Below are 12,882 nucleotides of genomic sequence, written 5' to 3'. Positions count from 1 at the left end.
TGGTAGTTACCGAGCAGGCGGACAGGAAACGGAGAAATAAGAGGATTAAGACCAAGAATGAGCACAATGACATTAGTCCTATGCCCCATTTTGTTTCGTTTTCTCAGCCCAACAAGCCACAACAAAAAACAAAAACAAAAATCGAAGTTCTTTGTGTTGGAGCCAAAATCTGATTTACATCGACTTAAAGTTCGTCTAGAGGTCTGAAACCTGATTATGCCTCACATCTCTGGTTGTTTTAAATTACATTTTTCCTTTTTAACCATGTAAGGCCATACAGCTTCAAAACCCCATGTAAAGGCACAAGCTGATCAAAATGGCAACACGGGGGTCAGAAAACAGGAATGGATGCTGCCATCCTTCCCAAATATAAAGCTACTAAATTATTTAAAATACATCCATGTTGGAACTCCAAAAGGCAGGACTCTTTATCTTATGACAAATTGAGAAGCAAGAAACATCCAGAAGGTGAATATGAAATCCGGTTGTTACATGAACTTCCGGTGTTTGGCTAAAATACACCATTGATTCATCAACTTTATACGTCTTATTGTTGCCATCAAGTCACATTATGGTTTGTATTTAAGGAAGGGGCAAAAACACAGTCAAAGCTACAATTTCACAAAATTACAGAACCACACAGAGACCATTCATTTCATAAAGGTGAACATTTATTCAGGAAAAAAGATAAAGATACGTGGATAATAAAGAGAAAAGTCAGTCTCTGGTCCCATCGAGTGGCCTCCCTCAGGTTTGGTCTGTCAGCGGTTTGCTGTCCCGTCACAGTATTTGAATAAAGCATGTTGAGACACCTGAAAAGAGACAAATGCAGATTAGACTAGAACTTCTTGTGACGGGAAAACAAAAAGGAAATCATAATCCATGTGGCCTCAGATTCAAAGTTGTAATCAGGAGCTGGAAGCTCTCATATGAGGTGTCAGATAATTTTTTATTTTGTCATCACAGGCAGTACTGAACATGCGCCACATATACTCACACGAGCTTACCATTAAAGAAGCTAGAACCATCTGTCGTCAGCGGGACTGTCGTCATCTTTGTTGAGTCAATAGTCTGCTTATAAAAGAAAAAAACAAACAAACTGGTATGACTCCCATGAAAGAAACTGTTGGCATCTTCACGGCTGCTGCAGGAGCCTCAGACAGAAGATATAATCAGGAGCTGGATTCAGCTCTCATAGTAGGTGTCAGAAAAGTATTTTTTAGTTTGTCATCAGTGGCTGTAAATATTTCAAGTACCAGCATGTTATTATAATGGACCCACCTGCTCAATGAGAGCGGTCGTCTCGGCACCGTCTGTAACACGGACCACCTTCATCCAGACAGCTCGCGCGTTTTCAGCCTCTCACCTGCACCTGTGACGTAAACAAGCTTTTTAAGTTGAGGGAAAGTGACATTTTAAGGTGAAGACCGATTCGATAGGTGAGCGACGGAGTCACAGAGTGAAGTTCAGCTCTGCGGCGCCACTTAAAAAGGTCACACCGAGACTTTTTTTTGAAGACTACTTTTGCATTGTGTCGCAGTATTTTCCTCTTCTGCATTATGAAAGGCAGTCATGTTTTACAGCAGACTGCTGCTGGTTGAGTGCCAGTGCACCCTCAGCGGCGTCTGCCAGGCACCAGCGTGCTGCTGCACGTAGAAAGAAAACTAGAGGAGCTGGTTCAGCAGTTCTCTCACCGACTGTTTGATTATGACGGCAGCCGTGGGACGACGCAGCTGTCACCGGAGTTATGGCGCCGCTTTGTTCGTCATTATATAGATGTGACATTTGTTTTTAAATGGTTGTAACACTGACTACGTGCAGCGGTTGTGTGTGTGTGTGTGTGTGTGTGGTGACAACTTCATAGAGTCTGCTTCCAGCCAGCAGCTGGACAGTCACACATCAGCCTTTTAAAATGACTAATGAGCACTAAATGCAGCATGTAGTGTCATAATCTCTCCATCTGCAGCAGTGTTTTCCTTAACTGGACCAACACACACAAACTGCTCATTCGGCTCAAGGAATGTAGAGCAGCGAGTTATTGCAAAACACAACTCTAATTTACTCATTTAAATACTAATTTTCAGATAAGTTCAGTCACTCACCAGCTGTTCCGCATTCGCCGGTGATCTCGGGCTCATCCAGCGTCCTTGCAGCGCTTTCATTCAGCGCTTACGTCTTCAGTCTGCCGACGGCAGCACTATCCATTCTCCAGAGTCTCTGCCGTCATCCGATTCAGCCTCAACTGAATGAAAAGAGCAGAGAAAAAAACACGTGGATTTGAAATCGTGAAGACGACCATACTTCGTCAACCAGTGGCGGCTGGAAGGGGGCTTCGAGTAATACTGGCTGGGAGATACGTTTGGAAAGACCGCATGGTAATAGTTTTGCCATATTTTAAAATAGGGAGAGAAACAGATGCTCAGTCCAATTAGTGCAAGCCTCAAGGCACAGACTTTAAAGTGTAATTAAATGCGCCTTCGAGCTTATGTTGTTTTTGTTCTCAGAAAGTCCTGTTAAAACCTGCATAAAAAGGACGGTTAGATACCAATATATTCACTCAACAGTTGTACAACATGTACATAGATGATGAGGAAACGGAATTACTGTTATTCTGCTTTTAAAAGCACGTGGATTACTTTCTTTCTAAGCTGTGGAGTTCAACAAGGTTAGATAAGCATTAATCAACCCCAAGAGCATGTAAACTTGTTCCAATTTGTTGGGGATTAATAAAGTAACTACCTAACATGCCTGGCAATGATTCATCTTAAAAAAAAAAAAAAAAAAAAAAATGCTAAAAGTTACAGTACTGATTATAATAATCTTACAATAAGTATTTTTTTGGACCTGAAATTTCCCACCAGTGCATCTTTTTTTGTTGTTGTTGTACTGAATGAGGACGTGGATTGTTGTCCCCTATTGATTAAATTTACAGTGCATTAAGATTAAAATCTTTTAATAGCCAAGTTTGAGAAAAAAAGAGTGATTGAAGCAAGTAAAAACCCGTTTTAGTGTTCATGTGTGCATGTATTACTTTAAAAAAAAAAAAGACTTGAAAAACATTTCATAAAAATGTCCAACAGAATTTTAAGGGTAAAACAGAGCAGTCGATTGAACAAACTTTTTTTTTTTTTTATACTATATAACTTTTTGTAGTCGTCAGGCTCCACGAAATATACCAACGATACATTTGGCTCAATAGAGCCGTTTAAGAGGTTGTATTTTATTTTTATATTAGTTTTAAGCAGTAACTCTGGGTACCACGTGGTTCCTCCTGCAGCGCGGAGCAGCCACGTGTCTGACCGGAGCAGCGCGGTAGAAGTCACAACGACCACCGTACTCACCGGCGAGGCTCCTTTTAAACACTCGGCGGTAGAAACCGGCTCAGCTTCGGCCTTTTTCTCTGCCATGATGCAATGGTTAAATAACAACCGACTCTTAACGACCCTGGCGGTCCCGACTCTCTCGCCGGGCTGCGGGTAAAAGACCTTCCGACCCTCCAGCGGTGAATTTATAGAGCTCCCGTCCCGCGGGACGCTCCACGCTCCGCCCCCTCTCTACACGCTCCGCCCCCTCTTTCCACGCCCCGCCCCCTCTCTCTCGGCTCCAGCTTCTGTCTGTTAGCATGGCTAGCGTTGGACGAGATCTCCCATGAGCCTCAGCGCTGTCACAATGCATCATGGGAGTTGTAGTTTTGGGGGGGGTGGGTGTGGTGTAAAACAAAAACGAATCGCTGTTGAATACAAGGTGAGAATCAGATTAAAATTCTATTATAACTTTTCAAGCCCTTTGGAAAACTATTAAAAGTTTAAATTGTGTCTACAGGCAGGATCACATATCAGATTAAATCTGGTAGAAAGCTGCTAATGAACACAAACGCCCTGAATATAATCCTTGAAAACTTTTCAAGTAGCCTGGGTAATGATACTGCGCGGTCTGGTTGGGGACCCGGGGTAGTCAAAGTCAGTATCTACATCTGGGAGCTGATTCAGTGATATTTGCAACAAAAGTGAGCATGACTGAAGGAGTTTTGATCAAATATACTATTAAATTAAGTCAAAATTTGCCTAATTTAATTGTACAATTTATTCGTGTACATTTTTCGAAGCTGTCTTTACACCAGGTATGTGATTCTGGTAACAATGAGGTCCTTTCTTTAAACAATTTTTTTTTTTTTTTTTTAAATGTTGCCTAAAATTGTCCAAATTCGAAGTATTTGGTCTAATGATCACAAAAGCTGCTGTGGCTGAACAGGAACAAATCCCCGCTGCCAGGTGTCACTGTTTTGTGGAAAAGCTTTCCGGATGAGCAGGGGCTGCAAAAGCAGCAGATTAATCCCAGAGGATTTGGAACGAGTTGTTTAACAATCCCGTATGGGGGGGGGGGAAATGATGTAGTTGTAATCATGTCTTTGACAATCTCCGAGTCGATGAGATGGAAAAGAAGCACATTTAAGAAGTCGCATCAGGTTTAATTTATACATTTATTCTGATCACAGCTGTACAGGAATGCATCGTCACAGCAGAAACACAACCTAAACCCAACCATGGCACAACAGCCGTCACAACACATCCAGAACTCGACCATAAATGTACAGACTCAATCAGCTCACCTCAAATCAATGTTTATAATCAGCATCGAGATTATTATTATTCACATAGAACCATCTGTCTCTCAAATATATCTTTGTTTTCAAAGAGCATAAAAATACAAGTGGACTTTTCATCGGGATAAACACTGGTGGTCGATCCACCTGTCTGGCTTACATGGGGGGGGGGGGGGGGGGGGGACCACTGAAAACCAGGGACCCGAGGAGGAGCGGAGCCAATTTATTACAGCTTACAGGGAGGCCTGTATGAGCTTGCACAGAGCTGCTCAATGGCAGGAGGGTGCAGACAGGGTGATTGATTTTTAGGGATCATACAGGAACTCACAACTCAACCTAAAAGCTACTTTTGACACCACAGACACACGGGGGTGTGAGGAAACAGAAAAAAAATAATAAAAAAAATCATTATACATTTTGGAGAGAAAAACATGGGAAATAAACGGAATATATGAAAGAACACTACCAAGGCACAGAGAGATGCAAAGTTAACAAAACGGACACAGAGGGAGATAAGAAATGAGGGAGACAAAATGGAAGGTGGGCGGGTCAGAGGCAGTTTCACAAACCAACACTAGAGGGAGCTCTAACAGCTCAAATACCCAGGTATATTATAAACTCTATGTGTGTATGTATGTATACTGGATGTACTATATAAAGCATTGAAATATAGGAGTATCTTTTAAAAACACTGTTCACTGCAGCAGGACAAAGGGATATACCGCATGAGTGTGTGTGTGTGTGTGTGTGTGTGTGTGTGTGTGTCAGTGTCTTGTGTTGTGTGTGTGCAGATTCAATTCCAAGCAGACCTCCATAGATGGAGCTAAACACCAACGAAGCAGAACACCAGCAAGATTTAACTCAGTGTAGTGTGTGTGTGTGTGTGTGTGTGTGTGTGTGTGTGTGTGTGTGTGTGCGTGCGTGCGTGTGTCATGGACGCACATCTATATCGTCTTTCTGATCATTAGCATAACTACTGTACGAGTGGGAGGACATCGACATGAGCATCAGCAGGGACTACACACACTCGTAAACAACAACAACGGCAACAATAACAGCAACAGCAACAACAACAACAACAACAACATGAACAGAGACAACACACAGATCAGGAAGTCCAGCTAACCACAATCCTCCACTCATACAGAAGAGAAATAGGCTACGATTCGACTGGAAAAATGCATCTTTTTTGACATTGCAGGAGTGAGACAGTCGGAAAGCGGCCCGTCTTGCCGTGTGCTTTTAAAAATTCTGTCCGGTATCTCATCGGTATCTATCTCATCTATCTATCTAGCTATCTATCTGCCGGTCAGATAGTTAATGTGCTTTATTTTTTTGCAAGCAATATGCTTATCTGTCTGTCGGACTGAGTTAGCGTCGCCGTCCTCGCCAGAGTCCGTGGAGATAAAGAGGATGAGCAGAATGATTGTGCTTCTCGGTCCACGCGGCCGCCTGAGGCCGGGCGGCGGTGGCTCGCTTGGGCTGCAGAGGTCAGAGGTTGTGTGGGAGCGGCCTCCTCGCGTCATGAGGCGGACTCGAGCTACTGTACCAGACAAAGAGGGACTCGCTCCTCGGTGCTGTTACGAGGCTACATGAGAAGCGCCCACGCAGGAGGGACACGAGCTCCAACACCCGCTCTGCGAGCGCCAGCCTTGGGAGAGTTTTCTTGATACACCTACACATGATGAGGGAGAGGGAAAGGGCGCGTTGGTAATGAGATGTGGGCAGGAGATCAGTCCAGCATTGCGTCCAGTTGGTCTGCCAAGTCGTCAAACATGCTGCCGATGTCGTCCAAGATGGAGACTGTTGCTTTTTTGCCAGAATGAGAGCTGGAAGATGGAGAGCAAAAAAAAAAAGAAAAAAAGAAGAAGAAGAGTTTAGCTGGTAATGAGGCAGGAAAAGCACCAGTACAGTAGTAGAATAGAGATGTGACGCAAGGGGTGTTTTCCCCCGACGGTTAGAAAGCATTTTAAAGATTTATTTCAATGGTAACCCCGATGTGTCTGAGCAGATATACAGGAATATCCAGATACACAGCAATATCCAGATATACAGGAATATCCAGATACACAGGAATATCCAGATATACAGGAATATCCAGATATACAGGAATATCCAGATACACAACAATATCCAGATATACAGGAATATCCAGATATACAGGAATATCCAGATACACAGGAATATCCAGATATACAGGAATATCCAGATATACAGGAATATCCAGATACACAGGAATATCCAGATACAAAGCAATATCCAGATATACAGGAATATCCAGATACACAGCAATATCCAGATATACAGGAATATCCAGATACACAGGAATATCCAGATACACAGCAATATCCAGATATACAGGAATATCCAGATACACAGCAATATCCAGATATACAGGAATATCCAGATACACAGGAATATCCAGATACACAGCAATATCCAGATATACAGGAATATCCAGATACACAACAATATCCAGATATACAGGAATATCCAGATACACAGGAATATCCAGATACACAGCAATATCCAGATATACAGGAATATCCAGATACACAACAATATCCAGATATACAGGAATATCCAGATACACAGCAATATCCAGATATACAGGAATATCCAGATACACAACAATATCCAGATACACAGGAATATCCAGATATACAGGAATATCCAGATACACAACAATATCCAGATACACAGGAATATCCAGATATACAGGAATATCCAGATATACAGGAATATCCAGATATACAGGAATATCCGGATACACAACAATATCCAGATATACAGGAATATCCAGATACACAACAATATCCAGATACACAACAATATCCAGATACACAGGAATATCCAGATATACAGGAATATCCAGATACACAACAATATCCAGATACACAACAATATCCAGATACACAGGAATATCCAGATATACAGGAATATCCAGATACACAACAATATCCAGATACACAACAATATCCAGATATACAGGAATATCCAGATACACAACAATATCCAGATACACAACAATATCCAGATACACAACAATATCCAGATATACAGGAATATCCAGATATACAGGAATATCCAGATACACAACAATATCCAGATACACAACAATATCCAGATACACAGGAATATCCAGATATACAGGAATATCCAGATACACAACAATATCCAGATACACAACAATATCCAGATATACAGGAATATCCAGATACACAACAATATCCAGATACACAACAATATCCAGATACACAACAATATCCAGATATACAGGAATATCCGGTGTATCTTTCAGGATCAGAAGGAATATTCTCTAAACCTGCAATGAGACTTTGGTATCGTACAAAAACCTTGGACACCGGTAATGGTACTGATGCCTTGACCTCTTTACCAGTTCCTGAGTGACACCTTTTTTTTCTGGTCAATTTTATAAAAATCTATTTTTAATAAAAACAAAATTACATCCCACATTGTAGTACAAGTCTTTAGTTTCCATGGAGATTAGAGGGGGAGAGTGTATCTCAGGTTGTATTCTGTAGCTACAATTAACAAATGTCCCCTAAACATTCACCTGCAAGTTATCGCTCGACGCTACGATTTACCGATGTTCTGTAAACACCTCACTGGTGTGTAGCCGTGTGGCCAAAACTAAGTTTAAAAACAGTGAAACAAAAATGGAAGATTTCTGAAAACAGCGCGACGTTGTCGATGTGGGCAGGTCGCAAAAGTCCCGGCTTTGTGTTTGTAAATGCCTAAAAACGGACTCTCCGACGCTGATGATATTTACCGCTGCGTAAACGAGACAACACCATGGGAGGTGTCACTATGGTAACGAAGGATGAGTGATATTTTAATCGTGGATCGTACCAAAGCAGTTTAAATGTTTGGAACTTTGGTTCGGCTCGAAACAAGCTGTTTATTTACACATCCGGCTGGTACAGAAAAATATCATCCTTCATTTGCAGTCGTGTTTCTGTCCGCCTGGTAAATTGAAGTCTAATATTCTCCTTTTTTTTTTTTACTCTGTTTTGGTCTCTTATGAAGCAGCGGCCTTTTTAGCTGCTAAATACTCTGCTATGTTCACCTGCTATTTACTGACTTTGTTGTCTTTGTAAAGCTGTTGTTTGGCTGTGCTGTAAACAGGTACACCAGTTAAACCTCTTGTTGTGTCTCTGAAGAAAGTAGCTGCTCAAAGAGTGTTTGTTGTGGCATTAAAACACACTTCCTGTTACCTTGGTAACAATTTCAGCTTCATGTTTTTGTCACATAAAGAGTTATAAATAGTCCAACCTTGTTTCCTACTATTTGTTATAGGCTGCTGTGAAGGCTCCAAATACTATAGTACACATCATCCCTTAAAAACCGTTGCTATGGTGCAGATGCCAAATGAGAGCTGTGGCAAATTTAGAACCGTTTGTCATTGCAAAGACAATCTCTGACCCAGAATTCAAAAGGAAAGTCATTTATAATGTTGAATGTTTTAAAAGGTCAGTATTTTAGGAACCAGATTTTTCTGCAGAATTTGTGGTTTTGCTCAACACAACTGTAATTTCCCAGAAACAGCTGAAACCACAAACTCTTGTTTTTACACTTCAGCTTAGAAGGATTCAGATCACATTCACAAACAGCATGTGAACTGAAATGCAGTGTAGCTTTATAACATTAAGGCCTTTCTAACACACACTATGCAAAATATTAATTACAAAAAATGAAATAAGCAGTACAAATTATGGAAATCTATGTTAACATGCGACACATACTGTTGTCTGGCAAACTATAAGAAAATGTTATGCACACACGTGTGCAGTTTTTCAGGGCGTTACATGGATTCGGGATATAAACTGTTCATTAGTGAGCTACACAGGTGTTGCTAGAAGTATTGCTAAGCCCCCCTGTCTGGGGTCAGATATTGTTTAAAACCTTTCTTGGTTCCTGAATGATACTTTTTTTTTTTTTAATCCATTTGAACTAAAAGTAAATGACATCACACATTTCTGTTCAAATCTTCAGTTTTCATGCACTTTAGAGGGGGAGAGTGGATTTGTTGCCACAATTTACAGATGTCCCCTAAATGCTTCACATGCAAGGTAATGCTGGACACATGCCATGAGTCACCCCTAGCGAGCTAATGCAGTGCACACAACTCGGACAAAACTTAAAAAGAGTCGACAGAAAAGAGTGAAATAAGGTGTTCTAATGTAAGATTTACATAAGTGGAAACAATGGTTATATGGAAGTGGGCGTTATATGGAAGTGGGCGGACTGAACCAGTACAGCCTGTTTATGGAAAGCTGTATTGCCTGTATTTTTCAGCTCTCTAACGCACAAAGAAAAGTTCATTTAAGCTTCGATCCCTCTATTATTAACCCGCATGCCAACATGTCGCCCTGAGAAGTTGTTGTTGGCTATAAATCTACATTCAGTCGCAAAATCTCCAGATGTACTTCATGAATACTCACTCATTTTGTGCGTCATCCTCTTTGATCTTGTGCTCTACAACCTGCAGAGCTGCAGCCAAGGAGGCGCTGGTCTCCTCCAAACGATGCTGAACCTCTTCCTCCTGCTCTGCTTCCTCCACTTTACTCTCCACCTCTTCTCTCGCTCCTTCCCTCTTTGAGGGCTTTTTCTCCGGCTCCCTCAGATCCCCGTCCTCTCCCCTCTTCTTCTCCTCCTCCTCCTCCTGCTCTTGGTGCCTCTTGCGCTCCCTCTCTCTCCTCCTCTCCTCTTCCTCCCTCCTCCTCTCCTCTTCCTCCCTCCTCCTCTCCTCTTCCTCCTCCGCTTCCCGTCCTCCCAGCAGGTCGATGGAGAGGCCGGCGATGGAGGAGCGGGGAGGCTTGACTGGGTGTGGAGAGGGGGTGGAGGGACTCTGGGCCGGAGAGGGGGAGGCCAGAGGGAGTCCTGGAGAGAGAGAGGGAGCAGAGGGGGTGTCGGGAGCTGGGAGAGGGGCGGTAGAGGTCGGAGAGGAGGGTTTGGGGGCCGGGGTGGGGCTGGCTGCAGCTGGGCTGGTAGCAGCAGAGCTCGGGCTCATCGTCGCTGTAGTTACTATTGCTTTGCCTGGTTTGGGTGCTGTTGGAGGCCCGCGGGGTTTCGGTGATACAGGAGGGGGGACACGCTTCGGCTCTGGTCAGAAGAAATCACGCGTTTTTTTTATAGACAACTGGCCAATAAATCAAATCAAAGACAGTTATTATTATAGTTCATTATTACTTTATGTAATCTTTTACCACTCAGTAGCTTTGTGATGCTGGTAAAGGACAACTTTTCTAGTTTTTTTAACTACAACTCCCTCAGAATAATTCATTTTGGTAACAGCCATTTGCAGAGGAATAAAACAATATATGATCATATAATCGTGATAGAATTTCACGGGATGCCTGTAGATTATAATACTTATGTATCACACGTTTTTTTTTTTTTTTATTATATGCTTGATCTTCCTCAACATGAGTCTTCTGGATAACGACACTATAGGCTTATGTAATGACCATCTGGGAAATGGTCTGACTTTGTTTTCTTAATCTTTTTCCGCCCACCGTTTTCTCACAGGATGCAGCACCATGCAGAAATGTACATGGACGCAAACACGTAATATATGGATCAATAAATATGTCGCTTGTCTTTTTAGTCAATAAAAAAAACCCACGTGTCATAAATACAAACCTGGTCTCAATGAGAATTACATACCTGATTCAATAAAGGTCAAATAAATAATTGTACACATACTTTTTTTTTTTAATAGTAGCTTTAACATTTTGTGTACTCAACTAAATAACTCTTTTCTTAGAAGTGAAGACAAAGAAGTGATGTAATTTATACTTAAAAAGAATAAATAAATATAACAAGCTAAAAGATGTGTGAATTGTATGATATGATGCATCATAATGTCTGTGTATCTTAATTTTAAATACAGTAGTACATGTCGGGCGAGAGTATGCTCCCTCTGAATAAATTGGTTTATTATGGGGCTGCACTTAATTTCTCATCATTAATATATCTGCCAATTACTTTCATTAAGATCTTTTAGAATGTCATAAAATTGTGAAAAAAACGTTACGTGTTTCATTTGAATAAAAATCAAGAAAATTCATCACAAATTGTCGCTGTACTGCTCTGATTTAAACACATTGTCCCGGTTCAACTCCAGCCGGAGACCTTTGCTGCATGTGTTTGCCCCGTTTGCTCTTCTATAAAATTAAATATCTAACAAATAACACAAATGTAAAGCCCCACATTAAAGGATTTGAAAATCGTCTTACTTTGGTTCTTCTCGGGGGTAGAAAATAACAACACTTTGATAGACAGAAATGGAGATGAATAATCCCACCCTCTAACCCCAAAGTTTCAAATAGAAGGACGCTGATGATCCAATCCATCAAAAGTCTACATAGCGGCTTTGAAGTGATTTTAACTGCTGCAGGACTACAGATATTAATGCAAACAGTTCTAACACAGAGGCTAAACTCAGTGACTGATTACCAAAGTTTCTGTGTGTGTGTGTGTGTGTGTGTGTGTGTGTGTGTGTGTGTGTGTGTGTGTATCTCACCGGGGCTCTGTGCCATCTCAGTGTTATCAGGCCCAGGTATGGGGACCCTACGGGTCGGGGTTGGGGGGTCAGCTTGCGTCTTCCTCAGGGTGACTGTGGAGGGTTTGGGTGAGACCGGTGGCCTCAGAGACTTCCTGGCCTCCATCCACTCACAGGTCTCTTTGTTGGTCTCCGTCCTGTCAGAGACCTCAGACACGGGTCTCCGCCTCAGGACCACGCCGCCGTTCTGCTGCGGCTCGCCTTCCTTTTTCCAGCTGCTATCTGTTGGACTGCTGGGAGAATCTGATTGGTTATTGCTTTGAATCACACGTTCTGCATGCTCAGACGTGCGTGGTCTTCTGCGTATAGTGTCTGTGCCGGTTGTCATGGTAATGACAGTGGTAGCCACGGATGCGGGCGCTTCAGAGTCTGTTGCTAGGGGACGCGGCTTCCTTCGGAGTGTCGCTGTGCCGTCGGTGATCTCTGATGCTGAGGTGACCATGGTGGAGCGGGGTCGGGGCTCCGGACGTTGCTGAGACGGTTGCCATGGCAACTGGTCTGTATCATCGCCAGGAATGCCTTCGGGTCCACTGATGGTCCTGCGCCGATTTAAAACATCATCTTCCTCGGATCCAAAACCTCCTGCGCCTGCCTGGCGACGCAGCAGCGGCGGACTCACCTGGAGATCACATGATTGTTACACACACACACACAGCTACAAAATGTAAAACCCAAATCTCACAGTCACACC

General features: G+C 42.5%; 1 protein-coding gene, 1 long non-coding RNA gene and 2 other non-coding genes across 8 annotated transcripts in view; all 4 read right to left on the bottom strand.

Annotated features, from left to right (window-relative positions):
* Nucleotides 1-653: 653 nt before the first annotated feature.
* Nucleotides 654-3,462, bottom strand: LOC138209008 (uncharacterized). Its single transcript, XR_011179132.1, has 5 exons — nucleotides 3,342-3,462; nucleotides 2,103-2,242; nucleotides 1,282-1,372; nucleotides 1,008-1,071; nucleotides 654-812 (listed from the first exon to the last, which is right to left on the bottom strand). It is a non-coding gene; the product is annotated as an uncharacterized lncRNA (long non-coding RNA).
* On the bottom strand, nucleotides 886-969 carry LOC138209723 (small nucleolar RNA SNORD60). The gene has a single exon (XR_011179193.1). It is a non-coding gene; the product is annotated as a small nucleolar RNA SNORD60 (small nucleolar RNA).
* Nucleotides 1,151-1,239, bottom strand: LOC138209722 (small nucleolar RNA SNORD60). The gene has a single exon (XR_011179192.1). It is a non-coding gene; the product is annotated as a small nucleolar RNA SNORD60 (small nucleolar RNA).
* A 999-nt stretch (nucleotides 3,463-4,461) lies between the features above and the next one.
* LOC138208603 (caskin-1) overlaps nucleotides 4,462-12,882 on the bottom strand; it is a 40,313-nt gene continuing 31,892 nt past the window's right edge. For all 5 annotated transcript variants that reach the window (XM_069166607.1, XM_069166608.1, XM_069166609.1 and 2 more), the window contains 3 exons: nucleotides 12,153-12,810; nucleotides 10,069-10,729; nucleotides 4,462-6,432 (listed from right to left, as the gene is read on the bottom strand). In XM_069166607.1, the coding sequence (XP_069022708.1) occupies nucleotides 6,336-6,432; nucleotides 10,069-10,729; nucleotides 12,153-12,810 (1,416 nt within the window). In that variant the 3' untranslated portion in view covers nucleotides 4,462-6,335. The remainder of the gene's footprint in view (nucleotides 6,433-10,068; nucleotides 10,730-12,152; nucleotides 12,811-12,882) is intronic.

This window comes from Embiotoca jacksoni, unplaced genomic scaffold (assembly GCF_022577435.1).
Source record: "Embiotoca jacksoni isolate LCO1_2020_lvr unplaced genomic scaffold, fEmbJac1.0.p SCAF_4, whole genome shotgun sequence".
Classification (NCBI taxonomy): Eukaryota; Metazoa; Chordata; class Actinopteri; family Embiotocidae; genus Embiotoca; species Embiotoca jacksoni.
The sequence above is the reverse complement of the archived record's forward strand: the minus strand, read 5'-3'. Positions and strand labels throughout refer to the sequence as shown.